Below are 13,171 nucleotides of genomic sequence, written 5' to 3' on the forward strand. Positions count from 1 at the left end.
GATGGTAGGTCGTTACCTTAGACAATAAAGTTTGTAAGAAATATTAACCATTACCTACTTGTACCAATCTAGACGGGCACAAAGTCCTATGTTAAGTAGCGTTATGTACTGATTAGTTCGTTTAGAATCGTGTAAATGTTATCATATTCCTTATCGTTCAACTTGATAGCTGTTATAAGACTCACCAATATCCAACCCTGTGTTTGCGGTGAATTTGAAAGCTCGCTCTCCGACGATATGCTGGTAGCCTGCCTCTCGCTCTCATCTTCCGAACCGTCAGACCGATTCGAGCCTGAAACAAACCAAAATAATATATTATTAATATTTTCAAAAGTCTAAATGTAAGCACTAATCGGGTAAGTTGATAAGTCACTGGCCCCATGTCTAATCAAATCAAAATATACTTTATTCAAGGTTTTTGAATCGTCACTTAAAAACTATATTATGTGAAGCTACCACCGGTTCGGAAAGTAGATTCTACCGAGAAGAACCGGCAAGAAGCACAATAGTTACAATAGCACAATAGTTGTTCACCATTTTAAAATATACAGTCACATCAAAATCAAAATACTAGATCTCCTAGTTCATAGGTACCTCGTTGATGTTCCATTAATGTATGTACTACCATAAAAAAGGTAAAGCGGTATGATAATACCTCCTGGCCTAATTTCTACCATTAGTTACATAAACATGTATTCTAAATGCATCATGAAATGACTTTTGGTGTTTCACGAATAAATAATTTATGATTATTGTTATTTTATTATTTGAATATTCATATTAACAGCTTCTTATATTTGCCTAGCTGCGCCCGCGACCTTGTACGCGTTTGAATTTAACATTAAAAAATATATCATTGTAGCCTAAGTTACTCCCTATTATATCAGTTATCTGCCAGTAAAAGTCCCGTCGAAATCGGTCTAGCCGTTCCAGAGATTAGCCAGAACAAACAGTCAGACAGATAAACCGACAAACATTGTTATTTTGGTATATATACCGTGTATAAATACATATGCATTGAGTAGAAAAGGGATATTTTAATATTACAAACAGACACTCCAATTTTATTATATGTACCTATAGTTTATTTGAATGTCTAGAAATTCAAAGCCGAGTAAAAGTAGTAGGTACTTTGCACACGCAACCAGTGAAGTGTTATGACGTTTGTAGTAATAAGGCACGCACACAATGACGATAAAGTACGAGTAAGCTCGTTTGTATAAGTTCTTTTTGTAGATGTAGAACTAATATAAACTTCTAACAACCTATATAATTATTGAAATGGTAATTTTTTTTTAATAGATTGTTCGCTTAAGGTGTAAGGAGATGATGAATTTTTGAATGATCAACAAAACCTTTTTTGATAGTTAATTACGTAACCACAGATTAAATAGATTATATTATTATTTCGATAGATATATTTCTTTAGATGTACAGTAATTGGTGAATCAAATTAAATCATTAAATTTTAAGCGAGCTAGACCTACGTTATTCTTAGCTTATCAGTAATCAATATTGTCAAATAAGTTGTTGAGATACGACAACGCGATCGAAAGATGAAAACTCACACCATTGTTCAAACTGATAACAAAAAATTAATAAGACTCTGTTGCATTATTTTAGTATTAGTTAACTAGTTCTCAATTAAAAAATACAACAATAAAAGTCAAATATGCGTTTCGGAATACTGGACAGAAGTGTTTACTTAAAACTACTAATATAAGGAAAACTACTTATTAATAAAAAAATCTAATAATTACAAAATATATTATATTATTAGTTTTAATTTTTGAATATGTGCATTGGAATTTTACATTTGTACAGTACGTATCATTATTGCTTGCCTATTGCTGTCGAATGCGTAAATGGGAAGCCAGACAAACTGGCGCCGTACGCCTACTTTACAAAGCGGTTACCACTCCCATAAGAAGTTATTACTTCAAAAATTAATTGAATTTGGTTAATTTCTTGTACCTAAACGTATTTAAAAGGGGCATTCTTCGTAGAAAAACAATTTTTATTAAACATTAAATGGACCTGATGGTAAGTATTCACTGCTGGCCACAGCCAAAGGCGCTGTAAGAAATATTAACCATCCCTTACAACTTCAATGCGCCGGCAACCTTGGGAACTAAGGTGTTATGTTATATTCGCGCAATCTATAACCTAGGAGCTAAAGAATCGTTAAGGAATAAATTTAAAGAAATCAAGATATTGACTGTTGCTTCTCAATATATATTCTGCAATGTTATGTATGTACGAAAAAATATTAATGATTTCATGAGAAAATTTGATACTCATAACATTGGTACAAGGAACAAACACAAACTTGTTACTCCTGTTACTCGACTGCATAGAGTCAGTAACTCTTTTGTGGGGCAATGTATACGCTTCTACAACAGGATCCCAGAAAGCGTTCAAAATGCTACTGTTGCCAAATTTAAAAAAAAATGTTAAGGAACGCTTGTGTGCAAAAGGTTACTATACAATTAGAGAATTTATGTTTGATAGCACAGATTGGGAATGAAACGATCGAATCCTGGCTATTTCTTCTCATATTAAATTGTTTATATAATATATGAGACAAATAACAAAAAAAAAACCGTTGATTTCTTTCGCCGGTTCTTCTCAGGTCAGGGTATTTTCTTTTCCGAACCGGTGGTAGTGTTTCAATTGACCATCAATAAGAAAGTGTAAGGCTTCTATATTGAATATACTTATTTGAGTTTGAGTTGAGTATGTCCTTTATGCCTGTAGTTACCACTCACTCGTCCATCATCCTCGTCTTCAACCTTCTGGTTTGATGGATGAGTGAGCATTATATTATTACAGTACTGAGTACTGCTGTTTACATTTATCACCGATGGTGGGTTTACTTTACTTTCCTAATACATTTCCTGTATGAATGATGAATCGAAGTGTTCGAATAAAAAAATCAATCAAATTGTCATGAGGATTAAGATTAAACCGTCATTTAATTAATAATTGTATGAAAACATTCTCTTTGGATAATCCAAATATTAATGAAATAATATTCACATATAAGTTAGGAAAAAGATATGTTTGTAAATTTCGTGGTATCCTTGTAAAATTATGTATAAATTGGACTCATAAATAACTCAGGGCATACGCATAAGTAGTTATGATATTCATCACTAATGGGAGCTATGAATCTATCGTAATTACTTAAAACTACTAATCTGAATATGTAAAATGATAGTTTAAATTAGAGTATCGTAAACAAAATAAATTTTAACATAGTTGATTTACATGATTTAACGGTAAAGAAATTGGCTCAGAGAACGGGACACGTTTATATACCAAAAATGTATTTTTACGGAACAAAGATATACTCTAAAAGTCCAGTTTCTTTAATTTAAACTCTGGGGTTCGCCAAATAATTGCATTCCATACAAAGTAGGGTGACTAGGTAGTATGATTATCTATTTGCGATATTATCTTTAAAAATCGCTGTCTTTATTAAGCAGACAGTGTGTTTTTGCTAAATCCCATCAGAAGATAAGATATGACAAAGGTATAAGTTGTTATGACAGCGTTTTGGGGTCCATTCAATTTTGACAGGATGAAATTTCTACTCGTTGTCGTCGGGCTTGCTTTGGCTGTCGCAGCCGAGGAACCAATCAGTCTCTTCTACCATGAGACGATCGGTATCCCAGAAGCCGCACGTATCAAGCGCGCTGAAGAAGCCCAGGACTTCGACGGAAGCAGGATTATAGGTGGACAGGCGTCCTCCCTTGGAGCTCACCCTTTCTTGGTAATTTATATTCAATGCTTAATATATAAAAGCTTGAATAATTTCTAAGTTATTAATTGAGTAATTTTGTCTACGACAGGGTGGTTTGATCACAACATTGACGACCGGTGCACAATCCATCTGCGGTTCATCCCTGCTCAGCAACAACAAGCTCGTGACGGCTGCCCACTGCTGGTGGGATGGAAGGAACCAGGGCCGTCAGATAACTGTCGTCCTCGGATCTATCCGCATCTTCTCTGGGGGTGTTCGTATCAACACTAACAATATCCAAATGCACGGAAGCTACAACACCAATAACCTCAACAACGATATCGCTATCATCACCATCAGCAGAGTTAGTTTCACGAGTGGGTATTATTTCTTTATTAAATGTAAAATTTAAATGAATTGTAGATCGTAACCTTCCAAAATTTTATTTCAGATAATATAAACCGCATTAACATTCCCTCCGGCAGCAGCAGCTACGCTGGTACTTGGGCTACTGCTATTGGTTTTGGAAGAACCAGTGATTGTAAGTAATCATACCAATCATCTCAGAAATCTGTCTCTTGACAAAGTTGGTTCTCAAGGGACAAATTTCTGATACGGTTAGAGACAAAATATTATTTAATTTATGAAATAAATACTAATAAACGTGTAAATTTTTAGCCGCCGGTATTTCGCAAAGTCAAGCTCTGAGGCATGTAAACCTTCAAGTTATCACGAACAACGTTTGCGCTTCGACTTATGGTAGCAGTGTCATCATCGGCTCCACCATTTGTACAAGTGGTGCTGGCAACATTGGCACGTGTACTGGTGACTCTGGTGGTCCACTTGCCATTGGCAGTGGCAACAACCGTCAACTGGTCAGTAATTTTTTTTTGATTCAATAATTGTTATATGTATGCATATATTTAATACTGTTTGTAATTTTCAGATTGGTGTAACATCGTTCGTCGCTAGAGCTGGTTGCCAACGTGGTCTGCCCGCCGGTTACGCCAGAGTTACCTCCTTCGCCTCCTGGATTCGTGCACGATTATAAGCTTTGATCATTCATCAAGTTATTTGACTTCCAATAAACTATTAAACATATTACTTATACTTTAATTCAACATTTTTTATACAACCCTAAAAGAAAGTACTAGAAGTTTTACGACTAATTTAATTTTATACTACCATTGGGTTATTCTAGACACAAGTGTGACAACATGACTACAATGGTGTACCAAAATTTACACGAATAAAAAATAAGCGTTTAAAATAAACGATCATAATACTGTTTGTTACGCTAAGGTCTCATATATATTCTTTTAGTAGTATATAAACTTTTATGTTTGATTTAATAGTTGATACATATTGTGACACACTACTAATATTTTTATAATTCGCTTCTCTGTAATACTCTCATAAATGTGAAAGTAACTCTGTTACCATTACGTTTAAACCACTGACCCGATTTAGATGAAAATTGGCGTGGGAGTTAGTTCCGGAGAAGTATATGGATTACTTTTTTTAAATTCATCCTTGTGCAAGTGAATAGCATAGGTTCAGCTGGTTGATTATAAATGAGTATTCCAAATCATTTTTTTAAAACTGCTGTATAATCATATTTCATTGTTTTTATATTTATCAAACAAGACAGATACATATCACCAAATCAGCGCTAATTATATTTTTTATTAAGGCATCTTTCTCGAGAACAACTTGAATATAATTTTGACTTCATATCGTATTGCACCTGTCCAAACTTTATTACACATTTTTAAAATTGTAGACACGTTGGCATGCGGTATCTGTGTTACACGATGGTAATTGCGTATCACCTCTTATAGATACTATATTTTAACCAGCTCTTATATGCGCCATCCTTGGGAACCAAATTCATAAAATTACACTCATCATTCATCATTTATCTTCAATATCTATACTAAGTATTGATCCACCAACGTATTATTTTTATTAACAAACTTTGATACACAACAGTGTTAAGCGTTGTTGTTTGGCGGTAAACTATGATGGTAGATGGGCGACAGAGAGTCACTAGGAATCGTTTCCAGGCTTGCACGAAGCCTTACCGAGTAATTTTTTTTTTTAATATAACTGCCTACATTTGGTATTTAAATGTTATAATTAGGAGAGATAATAAATCAGTCAGCGATCAATCAAAATTACTTCGATAACAGACAAATAGTCCAACTTTTGAAAAATACTATTCCTGACTTCGGGTTTTGGTGTTATTTGCAATAAATATTTTTTTAATTATAAACAAAAATAATGCAATTGTAAAGGTCACCCTTATATTCGCAAATCCAAAACGAGAATCCGGTACAGATACAATGATAAGATATTTCATTCAATATAAATAGCACGATATCGTTTAAAGATTGGGTGTTATATTAAAATGAAGATCCTATTCATCATCATCGGTCTCGTGCTAGCCGCCGCTGCCGAGGAACCGATCACGATAAACTACCACGAAGATGTTGGTATAGCCGAGGCGAGACGCATCAAGTTAGCCGAGAACGCCTTAGACTTTGATGGGTCTAGGGTTGTAGGTGGTTCAATTTCCAGTCTTGGTCAATTTCCACACCTAGTAAGTATATTTATTGAATCTAGTTGTATTTCAAAGCCGTGATGATCCAGTGGTGCATGAGTGATAATTGCGTGCATCTTAACCGATGATCGCGTTTGTTTAATTTGTGTTTATAATTCATCTCGTGCTCGGCAGTGAAGGGAAACGTAGTGTGTCTAATTTCATAGAAATTCTGCCACATGTGTATTTCTCCAACCTGCATTGGAGCAGCGAGGTGGAATATGTTCCAAAACCCAGAAATGAGAAATTTACAGGCGGTTCTTGTTGCGTTGTATTTTGGGATGATAGTTGATGATGTCAGTTTACATTTCAGTGTTTATGATGATAATTTCAGGCCGGTTTGGTGATTGCCTTAACTGACGGTAGACAGTCAGTGTGTGGGTCTTCTCTCCTCTCGAACACAAAACTGGTAACCGCTGCTCACTGCTGGAGAGACCTTCGCAATCAAGCCCGTCTGTTCACCGTCGTTCTTGGTTCTATAAGATTATTCTCTGGTGGCGTCCGCATTGACACCAACAACGTCGAGGTGCATGGCAGCTACAACCCTACCAATCTGAACAACGACCTTGCCATCATTACCATTCCTCACATTGCTTTCACCAGTAAGTGTTCATTTTCGTTGATATAACCAATTGATTTGGATATTTTCTAAATTAAGATATTTGAATTTCGAAAAGTTTTAGGTCGATTTACATCTTGCACTTGCACCAAAAATATCGCGATACAGCGAATGCGTCTATTCTAGTGTATTTAGAAATTTTCATATAAAAGATATATAAATGTATATCCTCTCGTTGTCTTTTGATACGCTATCAACTGACGCTTAATTATATGTTAATAAGGCTCTTTAATATAAACAATCTAACTAATAAAACTCGTTGCCTTCCATTCATATTTCAGATATTATCAATCGCGTAGCTCTGGTCAGCGATAACAGTGATTTCGTCGGCACAATAGCCACCGCTGCCGGTTTTGGTAGAACCGGTGATGGTAGGTCTTCTCCATTTATTATTCATTTATTTACTAAGAAAGTTTTTGCAATTGAAATCAGATTTATGGGCTATGTAGCTGATCATTACATGTAAAAATATTTAAGCCTATGCTAATTTTATAGATCCTTAGTGCATAATTTTGTATGTAATTAATTTAAACTTCTGTTTGATCAGCTTATTATTAAATCTATGAATTTTCATTCCACATTTAGCTGCGAGTGTCACCCAGAGCCAACGACTGAGACACATCAACGTGCAAGTGGTGACCAACGCATTCTGCACAACCATTTATGGTAGCAACGTCGTCATCAGCTCCACCCTATGCACAGCCGGTGGTCGCCAAAACATTTGCAGCGGTGACTCTGGTGGTCCTCTGACTATTGGTAGCAGTGGAAACACCCAACTGGTCAGTTAAAGACATTTTATTACAACTATCTCCTCTATAAATCCCATACTCGACTTAATTGGTCAATATTTTCAGATCGGTGTCGTGTCCTTTGGTTCTCGGTCTGGTTGTCAACGTGGTCACCCCGGCGGTTATGCAAGAGTCTCTTCATTCGTATCTTGGATAAGAGCACGCATATAAAAAAAAAAACACTTGTGAAACTTTCAATAATAAAGTGAGACAAATATTTGATTTTGTTTATCTTCTTATCTACCTATCTTTATCCTATCTTATGAGTAAATTAAATTTAAAAAGAGAAAGGAATCTTACAAATGTCCTAAAATAAGGACTCATTTTCAAAGATCCTAACAAAATTAAATCAATGTGCAGTTAAAAGTCGGAGATTATGATGTATTATCTTATTACGAACATAAAGCAGTAACCGTTTGGGCTTATTGAAACGGAATAAATATTAAAATTTGAATTTAGTGTATGTTATACTACAAATTATTTACATAACTAAAAAATACTATATTTAACAAATGCTACGAGATTGAACACTAATACAACTGCATCCGTAGTTTATAAACTAGCAGGAGATAACGAGTTTTGAGTTTAAATTCCACGTAAGGTCAGAAAATAATTGAACCCAAAATTTCACTAACAAGCTGGATTTAGGAAATCTTTTGTATCATTATTGCATATCAAAGCACGCAAAAACGTGTTTCCACGTTGTTCCTCGGAGGAACCGTAAAAAAGTTGTGACACCAGGAACTGATAGCATTAATATGCACTATATTATATCAGTTTCCATTGAACATACTTTTGCACAATTTATCACTTGTACAGTTTCCGATTTGCCACAACCAACATTCAGTTAGGAGATTATTAGCAAATATCATTTTATTAAATGCTGTATTGGTTTATGAATATTCTTTTATGGAATTTGAACATAACTAGATATTGAAAGAAGATTATTTTGGTATTAATCGTTTTAAGCTTCTGTAGATCACGATATTCTCTTATCTATTATTATATGTAAACATAGATTAAAGACCAACTACTGACTTAAACTAACCAAACTATGCCCAACATTGAACATTTAATATTGAAAAATATTGAAAATAAAATTTTAAATATTTTTCAGTTTCTGTAGGAAATAATATAAATTTCAAATAAATTTGTAAAAGGACGATTAAAAAGTTCACTTGGAGTTGGAATATATTTTGATTTTGACTCTAAAAATGTCTTGGTAGCAGATATTTTTGACTACATTTACGTTTACATTTATTGTTATTTAAGATATATATTTTTTGAACCAGAAGTAGGAAGTAGGCTTAACTCTAAAACAATTATCTTAAATTTACAATAACATTCAATCTACCACAAAAGAAAAACATTTAGTCTACAACACAAATAACCATCAATAATCACATTACACCGTAATAATTATATTTGCGATCTCAATGTGTCAGCCACGTATCTTTTAAGGGAAGTTGTGAGATTTGACGCAGATGTTGGTTGCTTATTCCAACATTATATTTTTTCCATAATTTCTCGAGGTGATTTTGTGGTTAAATTAACTCAATCAAAACGATTATCTCATTTATTGATGCGTGAGGCGACTTGGAACTTTATTTTTGACCCGTAGTTACCCTTACTTACCTCACAGTAAGGAAAAAACCTTATGGCGTACTGGCGACATGTTCCTCTCTTTCTCTTTATATAAAAAATACTTGTTGTGTTTTTTATTACACGGGATTTTTCATAACAATTTCGTCACCGTCATTAAATTATTTTCAAATATTGTTCATTTAGTCAATTGTATCTGTTTAATACATAACATACAGCAAGGAACTTGGTTCCAACCGGATATCCTACAACACTTGATTTTATCATTATTATCATTACACAGTATAAAACAATATCGTTTACTGCTGTCTGTCCTTACGTATACTTTGATCTTTAAAATTATGGAACGAATTTTGATAAGGATTTTTTAATACATCGAGTGATTCGAGAGGAAGGTTTTTGTATATAATACATAGACAATATAGCAAAGAAAAATTGAGGATTTTAGTAATTATGTAATAATATATTTAGTATCAGTATTGCACCCGTTGAAGCCAGGGCGGGTAGCTAGTTACATATAAACTATATTTTTTCAAATCAGTAATCTTTGTATTCTTTACTAGAATTGCATGGTCAAATAGATAAGCTGTATTTTAACGATTAGATATAATAAACTATAAAAACTAGTTTATTATTTGATATTGCACATATCGTAATAACAATGAAAATCCTACTGGTCACAGTTGCTCTGGCACTCGGCGTCGCGGCTGAGGAACTGATCACGAATAACTACCATGAATTGATTGGAATTCCCGAAGCCGAAAGAATACGTATCGCCGAGAAATCCCAGGACTTCGACGGCTCTAAAATTGTAGGAGGTCAGGCGTCTTCTCTTGGTGCACATCCCCATTTGGTATGATACATTGTATGACTAATCAAAATCAAAATCAACTTTATTCAAGTAGACGTTTACGAGCACTTTTGAATCGTCAATTAACAACTATATTAAGTGAAGCTTCCACCGATTCTACCGAGAGGCACCGGCAAGGAACTCTGTAGTTACTCTTTTTCAACATTTAAAAATAAAGTCATGTTAGTTAATTACATATATGCATGAAATCAAAATGTTAGATGTAACATATTAAAATAACTCTATTAATTTTTTTTAGGGGGGACTTGTTATCGCTTTGACCAGCGGTAGCCAATCGGTCTGTGGGTCTTCTCTTCTCACTAATACCAGGCTGGTGACCGCCGCTCACTGCTGGAGAGACTCGAACTCCCAAGCTCGTCAGTTCACTGTCGTCCTCGGCTCCATTCGCCTATTCTCGGGCGGTGTTCGTATTGAAACTCGAAATGTCCAAGTGCACGGCAGTTACAATAGCCAAACTCTGAGAAATGACGTAGCTGTCATTGCTATAAGTCACGTGGGATACACGAGTAAGTGACAATTTGTTTATGGCAGCTGGATTTTGGTAATGCAGGTAATTAAAAAGATGATTATTTATTGCAATAATTATAATTTTCAGATTCAATACAGCGCATTGCCCTGGCCACTGGTAGTAACAATTACGCTGGATCTTGGGCCACCGCTGCCGGTTTTGGTAGAACGAGTGATTGTAAGTACATTTCATTTTATTATTCTTAATTTTGAATTATTTATTTTCTTAAACTATTTCGTTATTATTTCAGCCGCTGGTATCTCGAATAGTCAGGCACTAAGGCATGTTAGTATGCAAGTTATTACCAACGCTGTATGCTCTAACACGTTCGGTTCAAGTATCATTATCGCCTCCACCTTATGTACTGCTACCAGCGGTGGTCAGAGCACCTGTGGTGGTGACTCCGGTGGTCCTCTAGCTGTTGGTAGCGGTGCCAGCCGTCAATTAGTCAGTATCACTTTGATTATTTTTGTGCATATTTGAATGTTAATTTCGTGTCTTATTTTAAGGTTACATGTGTTGTTTTTTGACCACAGATTGGTATAACCTCATTCGGGTCCAGCTCAGGATGCTCTCGTGGACTACCCGCCGGTTTTGCAAGAGTTACCTCTTTTGCCTCTTGGATCAATTCTCGATTATAATTATAATTCTTAAATATACAATTTTTTATATGTTTTTGTTTTATTTTTTCCTTGAATTATAATTTGTGAATACGTTACTAACTTGCTTAACACTATCTTTGACATTAATGTTCGTTACTTTTTAAGGTAAGAAATCAATTTCACAATACATAATGGTAAGTATCCCATATGGAATAGTTTAATTTAAAACCGCATCAATCGTCAATCAAATTACTAACAATTTACTTTTTCTATATCAGAAAATATGACATATAAACCTATACAATTTTTGAATTTATTTTAGAACTGTACAACATAGTTATATACAACTAACATATCAATAGCATCAAATAATTATTTAAATCCAAAAAAACGACCACAGAACCTACCATACAAAATATAAGATTCCCACCTGTTTAAAACAATAAATGCTCATATAGATATACACATATATATGTAAGTAATAATAATAAAGGAAACAGTTGCGCGACTTAGAATATAGTAGTCACTATATAGTAGTCACTAAGCTCAATAACACAGTTACACATAATCAATAATCAAAAAGATACACTTGATTCACTTGTATTTACGTTTTATTATCTAAACAAGCCAGACCAAATGATAATTTTATTAATTAACGTGATACTGGTTATTGATATTTGAAAAGGTGAATACTATTATAATTGTAAATTATTCAATATTTTTCTTTAGAGGTCTTTCCTTAGTGGATGGTCGTTAAGGCCGTCCTTAGAAGGTCGTTTCCGTTCGTCGTCTGTCTGTACCCTTTATGTTAATCTATATTAATATTATAAATGTGGAAGTAACTCTATCTGTCTGACGATCTTTCATGACCAAACCGCTGAAACGAATTTGATGAAATTTGGTATGAAGCAAATATAAACGCCAAGAAAGGGACATAGGCTACATTTTTCCTAACACATAACAAACAACACCGTAAAAGCGAGAGAAGCCGCGAGCGACTACTAGTATGTTATAACTAATAGAACCAGATCGACATTGTCCTCTACATATGTTCAAATAGCTACGAAGAACAGTTACACGGTTTTGAAGTTGATGTATTATGTAACATCTAAGTGTTAGTTACGACAAGTTTGTGTAAAACCTTCTTCATAAAAGTAATACATATGTGTGCCAAGGCTCATGGTGATCGGAGAAACAGTGTCATGTATATAAATCAATAAACAAACATATCTCTCACTTTTCTGTGACGTTGTTTTTTTTTTTAACGAAAAGTAGCGATGCCTCAATATTAATAAGAAATTACTAATATCGCTATTTATCGCTCCATTTAGCCTTCAAGTTTATGTTAGGAATGAGAGCAACAATAGGCCATGAGATCAGGATCGATCCTACACCTTCTTACAGCGTTAGGCGGCCCTTAAATCATTGTGATATTGACACTTAAAAATGTTCTATAAAGAGGTTTTTATATTGAACACTAATAACCATCTCTATATTTGACTCACACAGAACGATAGTAAAGACAATGCAAAGTGGAGTATACTTAGTCGGAAGGCAAACTCTGGATATAGCCGGGATTAATAAATGCCAGGCAGAAGAAGAAGAAGACTAATAACCATCTTGATCTTGATACGTATCAAGATAGTTATTAGTCTTCTTCTATATAAATTATTTAATTTCGACATTAGTAACTTCGTCTATCTCGGCCACGGGTAGCTTTGAAAAAGTCTCTTACGTTACGTTTAAATATCTACAAAACATTGCAAAGAAGAATTCAGAGTTTTTATCAAAGATCAAATAAGCTTAGTCAAAAAATTCACTCCTAGAAAAAATC

General features: G+C 34.3%; 4 protein-coding genes across 4 annotated transcripts in view; 3 read left to right on the plus strand and 1 right to left on the minus strand.

Moving 5' to 3' along the window:
* The window catches only part of LOC124536692 (Golgi-specific brefeldin A-resistance guanine nucleotide exchange factor 1), a 154,142-nt gene that overhangs the window by 23,017 nt on the left and 117,954 nt on the right, over positions 1 to 13,171 (minus strand). The window contains exon 21 of the mRNA XM_047113253.1: positions 186 to 292. Within this exon, the coding sequence (XP_046969209.1) occupies positions 186 to 292 (107 nt within the window). The remainder of the gene's footprint in view (positions 1 to 185; positions 293 to 13,171) is intronic.
* Positions 3,565 to 4,846, plus strand: LOC124536674 (collagenase-like). The gene is made up of 5 exons (XM_047113232.1): positions 3,565 to 3,775; positions 3,855 to 4,122; positions 4,197 to 4,286; positions 4,424 to 4,620; positions 4,692 to 4,846. Exons 1-5 carry the CDS (start codon positions 3,584 to 3,586, stop codon positions 4,794 to 4,796), a joined length of 852 nt encoding a protein of 283 aa, XP_046969188.1. The 5' UTR covers positions 3,565 to 3,583; the 3' UTR covers positions 4,797 to 4,846.
* On the plus strand, positions 6,134 to 7,956 carry LOC124536690 (collagenase-like). Its single transcript, XM_047113251.1, has 5 exons — positions 6,134 to 6,347; positions 6,682 to 6,949; positions 7,248 to 7,337; positions 7,552 to 7,745; positions 7,821 to 7,956. The coding sequence occupies exons 1-5, from the start codon at positions 6,156 to 6,158 to the stop codon at positions 7,923 to 7,925; spliced, it is 849 nt and encodes a 282-aa protein (XP_046969207.1). The 5' UTR covers positions 6,134 to 6,155; the 3' UTR covers positions 7,926 to 7,956.
* On the plus strand, positions 10,012 to 11,406 carry LOC124536691 (collagenase-like). Its single transcript, XM_047113252.1, has 5 exons — positions 10,012 to 10,209; positions 10,466 to 10,733; positions 10,823 to 10,912; positions 10,986 to 11,182; positions 11,272 to 11,406. The coding sequence occupies exons 1-5, from the start codon at positions 10,018 to 10,020 to the stop codon at positions 11,374 to 11,376; spliced, it is 852 nt and encodes a 283-aa protein (XP_046969208.1). The 5' UTR covers positions 10,012 to 10,017; the 3' UTR covers positions 11,377 to 11,406.

Source organism: Vanessa cardui, chromosome 17, assembly GCF_905220365.1.
Source record: "Vanessa cardui chromosome 17, ilVanCard2.1, whole genome shotgun sequence".
Taxonomy (NCBI): Eukaryota; Metazoa; Arthropoda; class Insecta; order Lepidoptera; family Nymphalidae; genus Vanessa; species Vanessa cardui.

Coding starts and splice junctions, on each gene's coding strand:
- LOC124536674 (XM_047113232.1), top strand. CDS start 3,584: ATGAAATTTCTACTCGTTGTCGTCGGGCTTGCTTTGGCTGTCGCAGCC. Junction 3,776..3,854: donor TTGGAGCTCACCCTTTCTTG/GTAATTTATATT, acceptor TGTCTACGACAG/GGTGGTTTGATCACAACATT. Junction 4,123..4,196: donor CAGCAGAGTTAGTTTCACGA/GTGGGTATTATT, acceptor ATTTTATTTCAG/ATAATATAAACCGCATTAAC.
- LOC124536690 (XM_047113251.1), top strand. CDS start 6,156: ATGAAGATCCTATTCATCATCATCGGTCTCGTGCTAGCCGCCGCTGCC. Junction 6,950..7,247: donor TCCTCACATTGCTTTCACCA/GTAAGTGTTCAT, acceptor TTCATATTTCAG/ATATTATCAATCGCGTAGCT. Junction 7,338..7,551: donor TTTTGGTAGAACCGGTGATG/GTAGGTCTTCTC, acceptor TTCCACATTTAG/CTGCGAGTGTCACCCAGAGC.
- LOC124536691 (XM_047113252.1), top strand. CDS start 10,018: ATGAAAATCCTACTGGTCACAGTTGCTCTGGCACTCGGCGTCGCGGCT. Junction 10,913..10,985: donor TTTTGGTAGAACGAGTGATT/GTAAGTACATTT, acceptor TTATTATTTCAG/CCGCTGGTATCTCGAATAGT. Junction 11,183..11,271: donor GCGGTGCCAGCCGTCAATTA/GTCAGTATCACT, acceptor TTTTGACCACAG/ATTGGTATAACCTCATTCGG.